The 11,768-nt window shown below is 38.1% G+C and overlaps 1 protein-coding gene across 1 annotated transcript; it reads left to right on the top strand.

The window, feature by feature from the left end:
• The first annotated feature begins 2,331 nt into the window (after positions 1–2,331).
• Positions 2,332–11,566, top strand: LOC143516124 (IgGFc-binding protein-like). Its single transcript, XM_077007718.1, has 12 exons — positions 2,332–2,403; positions 2,860–3,476; positions 4,163–4,730; positions 4,843–5,045; positions 5,587–5,734; positions 6,644–6,897; positions 6,991–7,573; positions 8,011–8,633; positions 9,192–9,759; positions 9,845–10,047; positions 10,798–11,172; positions 11,306–11,566. The coding sequence occupies exons 2-12, from the start codon at positions 3,402–3,404 to the stop codon at positions 11,564–11,566; spliced, it is 3,861 nt and encodes a 1,286-aa protein (XP_076863833.1). The 5' UTR covers positions 2,332–2,403; positions 2,860–3,401.
• Positions 11,567–11,768: the final 202 nt, after the last annotated feature.

The following is an 11,768-nucleotide window of genomic DNA, read 5'->3' as shown; positions in this document are numbered from 1 at the left end:
TATATATATATATATATATATATATATATATATATATATATATATATATATATATATATATACTAGTAGTATTTGTAATTTCTTCTTAATGGGAAGAAACAGGACTGAACAAAATCAAACATAAGACAAAGATAGCAATTATAGGAAAAGTGTTAACATCCAAACCCCAGAGAACAACAAGATAACAGTTAAGTTGTAAAGCATCTTTCAGTGCCATACAGTTGGTTATACCATACTACCAGTAATTATGTTTTACTTGGGTATTGTCAGCATAAAAAAATAAAAATAAAAAAAACCAGTGATGTCAGTAACGCGTTACTCTAATCTTACCACTTTTTTTCAGTGACGAGAAATATAATGAGTTACTATTTCCAGTCCATTAATCAGATTAAAGTTACTTATCCAAGTAACTGTGCATTACTATTTTTATTTTCCTTAGTAAAAATATATAATTTTGCTTTCTTCTTGGCTCAGTTATACTCTTGCATTTGAACGTAGTGCTCGACTACGCATGCTGTGCGCGAACCTGTGAGAGCGCAAGTGCGTTAACATCATTCTTTACAGTGTTCTCCGTAACAATATGTAGTGTAAAGAAATACCCCTCAAAAACAGGGGAAGGAACATTTACCTGACAAATTTTAATGTTGCATTGTGTTCCAGGTCCAGGAATTTTGGCTAAAGTACTTGAAAATGCTTGAAATTGTAATTGTATTTCGTTTCACAACAAATCTGTCTGACTGAATAGTTTGCTTCTATTACTACGTTTACAAATACATTTACAAAAAAAAAATACCACGCAGCAACACAAACGTGATGTCAGGAGATACATTATTTAAATGTCAGGAGATACATTGTTACTGTTAAAATTGCACTTCCAATAAAATGAGTATTGGAAAAACTCATTTTGCTGCTGAATGTAACTAAAGTAACTTGTAATCTAATGTAGTTACTTTTAAAATCAAGTAATCAGTAACGTAACTTACTTTTTATAGGAGTAATTAGTAATCAGAAATTGGATTACTTTTTCAAGGTAACAAAGCCATCAGTAATAAAAACACTGTATAAAATAACCCAAAGGAATCATATAACTGGATGATAAAACCCTCAACTGACAGCTGCTGTAGAGAACATCGTCACCAGAAAATACTGCAAAGTTCTGCTAAGTAAAAAATAAATAATTTTAGTGCAATCTGATGTAGTGTCCCACTACCTACTAATTCACATGCATGTTGATCTTGATATTCCATATATTTGTTCATCTGGCCCAAATAAAAGAATTTAAAAAATGTACAACACTATGAAAATAAATGCAGTACCATGTGAAGTATTTATTTGGCACATTTTAAGCAAATGTCTAGGAGGGTTAGTTATGACTTCAATTCGCTGGGGGACTTTAAACTCTTCCCTGAATAACTCCTCCTTAATTCTACAATTTAAAAAAGCAGTAGTATCATTCCACAATTCTTCTTCTAGATGCCCCAGGTACCTGCTGGGTGATGGGTGACCCACACTACCGCACGTTTGATGGTCATTATTACAACTTCATGGGCAACTGCACCTACACCATAGCCAAGAACTGCCACCCAGACAAGGAACACCCAGAGTTTGAAGTCCAGGCATTGAATGAACGTTCTGGAAGCACAAAAGGCACCTACGTTAGCGAGGTCATTATTAAGGTCTATGGTCAAACCATCACCATTGTCCAACACGAGACTGGACTTGTGAGGGTAAGAGATTGTTTAAATACTTAAGTATTGGTAGAATTATTGTCGGTCACTCTAAATCTGTTCTCACTCTGTCAATCTTTACTCTTATTTCAGATTAGTAATTCACTTTGGTACCTTCCAGTCTCATTGGCAAATGGCAGAGTCACTCTCCAGCAGAGTGGTCTCTCGGTTGTTATGGAGACAGACTTTGGTCTGTCTGTACAGTATGACTGGGAGCAATACATGGTGGTGAAAATACCAGCCACCTTCATGGGAAAGACATGTGGCATGTGTGGAAACTTCAACGGGAAGAAAGATGATGACCTCACCACTCCTAGTGGCTCTTTGGCAGGCAGTATTGCAGCACTGGGAAAGAGCTGGAGGGTTTCAGGTTTACCAGGAGAAGCCTATTGTACTGACGATTGCACTGGGCATTGCGAAACCTGTAAAGGAGAGTCGTGGTTTGAACGTTTGGCAGCAAAGGGCTTCTGTCACTTGGTCACCCTTCTCACAGATGGTCCATTACATGACTGCAAGTCTGTCATCGATTCCAAGGCTTTCTATGAAAATTGCCTTTTTGACTACTGCCTGGGAAAGGGGTACAAGAATGTTCTCTGTAAGACAGCACAGATCTACACAGATGCTTGTCAGCGAGCTGGTATTCATGTGCATGACTGGAGAAACATCATTGGTTGTCGTAAGTATTAGGAATAAGGTATAAATAACATGGACAGTATATAAAATAGCATCTTTCATGAAAATGAAAGCTACAAAACTATAGTTAATGTAAAGATTTGACACATTTTGTTCTCTATCACCTATGTTATAAACCTGAGTTTATTTAAATAATTAGAAATCAATACAAACCTATGGAGGGGATGAATTTCAGTACTTGGCAATGTTTATCATATTGTTTAATGGAATGATATCTATAACAATGTAAATGTATATGTATAATTTTTTATATATTATATCTATAATCCTGGCCACAACAATGTTTATTTTTTATCATACAAATATATACTCTCAAGTGCATTCATCATCCATTCAAATACTACACTTATGCTTTACAGAAAGTTGTTTAAAATCTGCCAAGACAACTAGGAAAATGTTTTCTATGATTTTACTCATTGACATGTTTATCCCTTTCCAGCTGCACCTAATTGCCCTGCAAACAGTCACTTTGAGTCCTGTGCCTGTCCTGTTAGCTGTGAGAACCCCACTCCACCTGCTGACTGTAAATCCCACTGTGTAGAGGCTTGTACCTGTAATGATGGCTTCCTCTGGAGTGGGAACAAGTGTGTGCCAAAGAATCAGTGTGGCTGCGTGTACAGCAATGAAGGGGAGAAACGCTACCTGAAGGCTGGAGAATCCATCTGGGCTGATAAAACCTGCAACAAAAAATGCACCTGTAACAACGATCAAGTTGCGTGTGAAAGTTCCAGCTGCCCAGATGGATCAGAATGCAGTATCGTAGATGGGATCAGAGGCTGCCATCCAGTCTCTCGTGTGATTTGCAACATCTATGGTGACCCCCACTACAACACATTTGACGACTTCACCTACGACTTCCAGGGCACCTGCACTTACACTGCAGCTCAAGGCTGCCATCTGGAGGGAACACATCTCACTCCATTTGCAGTTATAGTGGAGAACGAGAAGTGGAATGAGATCCAAGTCAGCCCAAACGTCTCTATGGCCAAAGTGGTGGTGGTGGAGGTGTATGGCATGATCTTAGTGCTGCGAAGAAATCAGCTACATCAAATAACGGTTAGTACATCCGAGTTACTGTCTGAAAACTTGTGATATCAACTGAAAATAAAAATCCAAAACCCATTACTCGTTTAGAGAAAAGGAAACGTTTTTAAAAACATAAAAAATTAAAAACATAAAAAATTAATAGATTTTTTTATGCTCTCCAGTGGGAATTATATAGCTAGAAATAATTTCAGTGTTAGTATTGGTTAACAGAAGATCTCGTGAAACAGAATCACTTATCTATACTGATGAGGATTCCTTCACAGCGACCCGAAAAGCATCAGTTCCTGTCGAAAAATACATTTCTAACTACATAAAAACTTTTCCTTTTTATTGTAGTATATTAAGGTTTCAAACTTTCTTATAACCACCATCTTTTCAATGTGCCTTGTTTTACTGGTCTGCCTTGTGTCCTATGTTCACAATGTTATGCTTCACTGATATATGTATATATCTTAAGAAAAGCAAACTTACTGCTGTTCAGTCAAGCTAGTATTGATTTGTCAGGTAGTTATAACATTTGTAAAGGAATCAGCCTTTACGTTTGAAGAAATAACCTTGCAAAATCAGTTTTCCAACGGAAATTATACTTCAGTCCGTAGCTCCTGGTAACAAAGGTTGTAAATAAGTGCAAAGTATGTATTTAAATGTTGAATATCTCCATAATTTTACAATATAATGTTGATGCTATTTTTAAGGTTAATGGGATCTTGACAAACATCCCTGTAAGTTTGGATGATGGAAAAGTGAAGGTCCAGCAAGAAGGCAATCAAAATGTAATCTTAACAGACTTTGGCCTGATAGTCACCTATGATATGATTTATCACATCACCATCACTGTCCCAAGCAGCTATCACGGCAAGACTTGTGGCATGTGTGGAAACTTTAATGGTAACAAGAACGATGAGTTCCAGTTGCCAGATGGTAAAGAAACCAAAGATTTAAAATCCTTTGGAGCTGCTTGGAAAGTGCCTGTTCCTGGGGTTGTTTGTGATGATGGCTGCAGTGGAGACGTGTGTCCTAAGTGCCCTGAAAACAAGAAGGTTGTATTTGAAAAGGACTGCAGTATCATCACCAACCCTCAAGGTCCATTTGCTGCATGTCACAGTGTAATAAACCCTGAGTCCTACTTCAGAGATTGTGTCTACGATGTCTGCATGGGCGATGGAGATCGTGATATGCTCTGCCACAGTATTGCTGCTTATATGACTGACTGTCAGAACTCTGGAATTACTGTTAAAAACTGGAGAACACCAACATTTTGCCGTAAGTCCAGAGCCAGCCTGCAGAAATAGCTTCAGACTCTTAAAATGCATTTATTGCACAAATAATATTTTAGTCACTTAACTAATAATAATCTCTGTCATTATCTTTGTAGCTTTGACATGTCCTGCTGATAGTCACTACGAAATCTGTGCTGAGGTATGTGACATGCCTTGCTCTGGCCTCACTGAGATCGTCAAATGTAATATTGAGACCTGTTTCGAAGGCTGTTTGTGTGACGCTGGATTCTTCAACAATGGAACAGGCTGCGTTAAAGGAGATCAGTGTAGCTGTTATGAGAATGGACACACATACAAGGTAGGATACATAATTGATAGGATACATATTGATAATTCCATTACTGCATTATCAATACATAAGACATACTAATTTGCATTAGCATATTCAATAATTTATCTGTGTATATAGTGTTTCCATATTGTTGCCATATTTAATTTTGGCTTGAATATTGATTTCATATTTGCTAATATTTGCCCCAATTTCATACTCTACTGTGGTCAAAATATTTAAATGATCTTTATGAAGGAATTTTACTTAATTACTTGAGTTTCAAGTAATTGAATAACTCAACGCAATAAATTGGTTCCATTTATTGCAAATATCTAAATATATATAATTTCATGTCAAAAGGAATTCAAAACCAGCATAAATAATTTTGGGTTAATTTGGATCTTAAACCAATTTTCCATGTCAGTGTGATTATGTAATTTTTGGATATTACCTTTGGAAAAACAACTGAAATAAACTAAGATGTCAAATTACACAAAGTTAGGTAATAATGTAAATAAATACTCAAAAATACTTGCAGTAATAGCACACATATTAACCCCTCTTGCAGATTGGCGAGTCTGTCATCATGAAAGACTGTCAAGAACGTTTGACTTGTCTTCCCTCTGGGGTAGTCAAACATGAAACCATGACCTGCACTACAAACGAAGAATGTGTGATTAAGAATGGTGTTTTGGGCTGCTACCCAAAACCTAATGGTGAGTAACATATAGCTTTGATAATTATTTTTTGCATAATTGCTTGTAAATTTGACTGTGTGTGTGAGGGAATGGGCATCTTCTTTGAGCATTGGGACCAGCTCACTGTCACAAAATTCATTGTACAGATAAATGCTCCTCATTTTGCAGATATATATTGTGTTCAGTCACCATTATTCAGTGTACAAACTACTTTTAAACTGTTCAGTACACTTACAATTTCTTGACAAGGCAGTTTATTTCTTAATTTAGACATTTTTCTTAATGGGTAGAAACAGGACTGAAGAAGATTCTTATAAATATTTTTATTCTTACATAAAATTATGGGTCAAAGATAGCACTTATAGGAAAAGTGTTACATTCAACCCCAGAAAACAAGCTAACAGTTAAGTTCCTATAAATGTTTTCAGCACCAATAAAGACTTCAGTTTACACTTCATTTAACTTTAGAACGTTGTAAGGCATTGAGTCCTTCAGTGCCATACAGTTGGTTAGACCATAATACAAGTCATTATGTTTTACTTGGTTATTGTCAGCATAGAACTGAAAAAAACACTATATAAAATAACCCAAAGGAACCATATCACTGGATAATAAAACCCTCAACTGACAGCTACTGTAGAGGACATCGAGTCAAGTGCTATCTGATATAGTGCATATGCATGTTGATCTTGATATTCCATATATTTGTTCATCTGGCACAAATAAAAGAATTTACAAAATGTACAACACTATGAAAATAAATGCAGTACCATGTGAAGTATTTATTTGGCACATTTTAAGCAAATGTCTAGGAGGGTTAGTTATGACTTCAATTCGCTGGGGGACTTTAAACTCTTCCCTGAATAACTCCTCCTTAATTCTACAATTTAAAAAAGCAGTAGTATCATGCCACAATTCTTCTTCTAGATGCCCCAGGTACCTGCTGGGTGATGGGTGACCCACACTACCGCACGTTTGATGGTCATTACTACAACTTCATGGGCAACTGCACCTACACCATAGCCAAGAACTGCCACCCAGACAAGGAACACCCAGAGTTTGAAGTCCAGGCATTGAATGAACGTTTTGGAAGCACAAAAGGCACCTACGTTAGTGAGGTCATTATTAAGGTCTATGGTCAAACCATCACCATTGTCCAACACGAGACTGGACTTGTGAGGGTAAGAGATGGCTTAAATACTTAAGTATTGGTAGAATTATTGTCGGTCACTCTAAATCTGTTCTCACTCTGTCAATCTTTACTCTTATTTCAGATTAGTAATTCACTTTGGTACCTTCCAGTCTCATTGGCAAATGGCAGAGTCACTCTCCAGCAGAGTGGTCTCTCGGTTGTTATGGAGACAGACTTTGGTCTGTCTGTACAGTATGACTGGGAGCAATACATGGTGGTGAAAATACCAGCCACCTTCATGGGAAAGACATGTGGCATGTGTGGAAACTTCAATGGGAAGAAAGATGATGACCTCACCACTCCTAGCGGCTCTTTGGCAGGCAGTATTGCAGCACTGGGAAAGAGCTGGAGGGTTCCAGGTTTACCAGGAGAAGCCTATTGTACTGACGATTGCACTGGGCATTGTGATGTCTGTAAGGGGGAATCATGGCTTGATCGCCTGGAAGCAAAGGGCTTCTGTCACTTGGTTACCCTTCTCACAGATGGTCCATTACATGACTGCAAGTCTGTCATTGATTCCAAGGCTTTCTATGAAAATTGCCTTTTTGACTACTGCCTGGGAAAGGGGTACAAGAATTTCCTCTGTAAGACAGCACAGATCTACACAGATGCCTGTCAGCGAGCTGGTATTCATGTTCATGACTGGAGAAACATCATTGGCTGTCGTAAGTATATGGGAATAAGGTTGAAATAACATGGACAGTATATAAAATTGTCAGGGCTGGCCCCGGGGATGTGCCATCAGCCGCCACTGGAGGGAGCCCGCGAGCCAGCTCCCACAGGTGTAATCAGCAGTGATGGCCTGCTTCTGTGTTTTCCCCAATATAAGGGAGACAGATGCAGTTTACCATATTCGGTGGAAAAGCTCTTTGGTTTGTTTTTGTTTAAAACCTCACGGCAGATTTTCCTGCTGGGAATCCATCGCATTACAAAAATAGCATCTTTCATGAACATGAACGGTACAAGACTTTTAATTTGTTCTGTCACCCATGATATAAACCTGTGAGTTTATTTGAATAACAATTAATGGTGGAAGAAATCCACAAAATGTTTAATCGGGACAGCTTATTTTACTGATGGTCATGTTGTCATGTCTTCACAGCTGCACCAAAATGCCCTGCAAACAGTCACTTTGAGTCCTGTGCCTGTCCGGCTAGCTGTGAGAACCCCACTCCACCTGCTGACTGCAAGGCCAGTTGTGTGGCGTCTTGTATTTGTAATGATGGGTTCCTGTGGAGTGGGGACAAGTGTGTTCCTAGTAATCAGTGTGGCTGCGTGTACAGCCTTGCAGGGGAGAAGCGCTACCTACAAGCTGGAGAATCCATCTGGGCTGGTGACAGTTGTAGCAAAAAATGCACCTGCAACCCAACCAATGGTCAAGTTACATGTACCAATGCAAACTGCCCAAGTGGAACTACATGCACTGTTGTCAATGGGATCCGAGATTGCCATGCAGTATCTCATGCAACCTGCAATATCTATGGTGACCCCCATTACATCACTTTTGACAATGGAAAGTACGACTTTCAGGGCAGCTGTACCTACACTGCAGCTCAGAGCTGCCACATAGATGGACTACCACTCACTCCATTTGCAGTTATAGTGGAGAACGAGAAGTGGAATGAGATCCAAGTCACCCCAAACGTCTCTATGGCCAAAGTGGTGGTGGTGGAGGTGTATGGCATGATATTAGTGCTGCGAAGAACTCAACTACATCAGATAACGGTTAGTACAGACTGGGTTAATGCAATCTAGTCACTCCTCAATGAATTTTCCAGAAAGGAGAATACCTTTAACCAAGGATATAAGTTATTTTACCTTGATAAGGTACAACCACAAACATTTTTTAATGTTGTTTGTTTTTAGCATTTTTAAATTCTGAGAAACAGAACAGATGAGTGCTATTTCAGTTGTTCTCTCTGTGAAGTACACTATGATAGGATCAGGAAGGTCTCCTATGTGGGATAAGCATTTGGACATTTGTTAGCCTGTCCTTTGTTAACATGTAGTTCTACATTTGGCATAAATAAGTAATGAAAATGTACTTACATTTACTGCAAATGAAAATATCTTCGTAATTTGGATATACTGTAGTGCCTTGTCCTGGTACTTGAGAAATAAAATTCAACTTTACAATAGGCATGAGATTACTCGATGAGACTGGGTAATGTCAACTAAACAACTATCTTACTGTAGACTGAAGTTAGATAGAAAAATGGTACAGTAGTGATATGACACTTATATGGTATGATATGTGAAATCATGAAATCCTATATATTTCAGGTTAATGGTGTTTTAATCAACATCCCTATAAACCTCGATGGTGGAAAAATAACTGTCCAACAAGTGGGCAATCAAAATATAATCACGACAGACTTTGGCCTGATAGTTACCTATGATATGATTTATCACGTCACCATTACAGTCCCAAGCAGCTATCAGGGCAAGACTTGTGGCATGTGTGGAAACTTTAATGGTAACAAGAACGATGAGTTCCAGTTGCCAGATGGTAAAGAAACCAAAGATTTAAAATCCTTTGGAGCTGCTTGGAAAGTGCCTGTTCCTGGGGTTGTTTGTGATGATGGCTGCAGTGGAGACGTGTGTCCTAAGTGCCCTGAAAACAAGAAGGTTGTATTTGAAAAGGACTGCAGTATCATCACCAACCCTCAAGGTCCATTTGCTGCATGTCACAGTGTAATAAACCCTGAGTCCTACTTCAGAGATTGTGTCTACGATGTCTGCATGGGTGATGGAGATCGTGATATGCTCTGCCACAGCATTGCTACATACATGACTAATTGTCAAAACTTTGGAATAACTGTTAAAAACTGGAGAACACCAACATTTTGTCGTAAGTATGAAGTCATTATAGATGTGTTTATTTATTTGTTTAAATGTGTTATTGAAACAAAATACTTTATTCTTGCTCTTGGTAGCTTTCAAATGTCCTGGCAACAGTCACTATGAAAGCTGTGTGGAGTCATGTGACACAGCCTGCCCAGGTCTCTCAGACGTTATCAGGTGTGATCTTAAGACATGCTTTGAAGGCTGCATGTGTGATGCTGGATTCTTCACAAATGGGTCAGGCTGTGTTAAAGCAGATGAATGTAGCTGTTATGAAAATGGACTCACCTATAAGGTAAACATATTTAGAGCACTGCCCAAATGGCTGTGCAATGTACAGATTTTATTTTACAAAGAAAACTGTAAATCAATAAAAAAGGATGACCAAGTTAAAATTTTAATCAATATCAAACTGGTTTGAAGCTTGGAACACTAGACCTCTTATTCTGAACTCCTGTGTTTGGGAACTAAATTCTGACAATGTGTGAATCTCTTACAGCTTAATGCCTGTAAGACTGAATTTCAGATTACAGGCACTAAGTCCATTATCTCTACATTTTTACACCAGTTGTCATGATAGTCAGTGAGTCATGTTAGTCCACTGTTCATCATGGCAAGTAATCTCTGCATTCTTTTTGACCCTTATCTGTCATTAAAGCTGCATGTTTACATCTCAGTAATATTGCCCCACCTTCACTCTGTGATTAATTTAAGGACTCCAAGATCTTGGTTTATACATATTCATTACACTCCTTCAGTGTGTGCAAAATGCTGCAGGTAGAGTCTTAGTTCCCTCTAAGAAATCTGTGCACATCACTCCTACCTCCTTCTGCCCGCATTTTTGATTGTCTGGATTATTTTAGATTTAGTTTGTTATATTTTCCTATTTTGTAAAGTGATCTTGGGTTTATGTAAAAGGTTGTTATGAGGTCTCCTAGATTGAGAAGTATAGTTTGTAAGTCTTAAGTATGATAAGCTAAAGTACTTAGGGGAAAAGTAAAACAGAGTGTATCAATGATGCTTACCCTGATAAATGCTTTCACAGATTGGTGAGTCTTTCGTCACAGAAGATTGTCAGGAGCGCTTAACATGTCTCAGTTCTGGTATAGTGAAACACGAAAGAATGCAATGCAACAGTGATGAAGTCTGCCAGGTTAAGAATAGTGCTCGTGGATGTTACCCCAAACAGTGTCAGTTAAAGGCCGGAGGCTCATTTACCCTTTTCAATGGAACAACTTGGACTTTTACATCTCCGGGAGCCTTTGACTTTGTGCAAGTATGTGACAGTGCTGTTGCAGTGAACTGGTTCCGTGTAGTGGTGCAGATGCAAACCACTAGTTCTGGAGTTTATAAAGCTATTGCTGTTAATGTCTTTATTGAAGATGTGTTTGTCACCATTATCAGCCAACATGAGATTTGGGTGAGTAATATTTTTAAAAGTTTATTTTATTTTAATTGATCTCAAACATTTTATCCATGCTGAATAAAATTCTATTTTACAGGAATGTGTTTTCTTACCAAATCTATTTTTTTTCTTGTTTTTTTATCTGTAGCTCAATGGTAGGAAGATGTCTATGGCTACTCTGGGAAGAAATCAGATATTTATTAAGATAATTGATCAGAAAGTCATTATTGAGAAGCCATCTGCCTTCAGTTTGACCTACACTCAGTTACAAGAGATCACGATCACTGTGAGTGAAGAGATGGTTGATAAAGTTTGTGGTGCTTGTGGAAAACTACATGGGTCCATCACTGGTGAAAGCCTACAGCAGTACATGAATCATAACCGAGCTCCTGACTTTCCCAGCTGGTGAGTATGAGGAAACAACAAAAGCATGAAGCTCCAACTATAAATGTGTGTGTATTTTAGCACTAATAAACATATTATGACCTATGAATATGCGTGTAGTTTAGCATACTAATAAACATATATTTTAAAGGGTGAGGTTGCAGTAAAGCGGCTTGAAATATTTTGTTTATTTAATAATCACAAGTTTCACCTTGTCTCAGAAAGTT

The sequence above is a fragment of the Brachyhypopomus gauderio genome, chromosome 6 (assembly GCF_052324685.1).
Source record: "Brachyhypopomus gauderio isolate BG-103 chromosome 6, BGAUD_0.2, whole genome shotgun sequence".
NCBI classification, from domain to species: Eukaryota; Metazoa; Chordata; class Actinopteri; order Gymnotiformes; family Hypopomidae; genus Brachyhypopomus; species Brachyhypopomus gauderio.
This window is presented reverse-complemented; position numbering and strand designations above follow the sequence as displayed.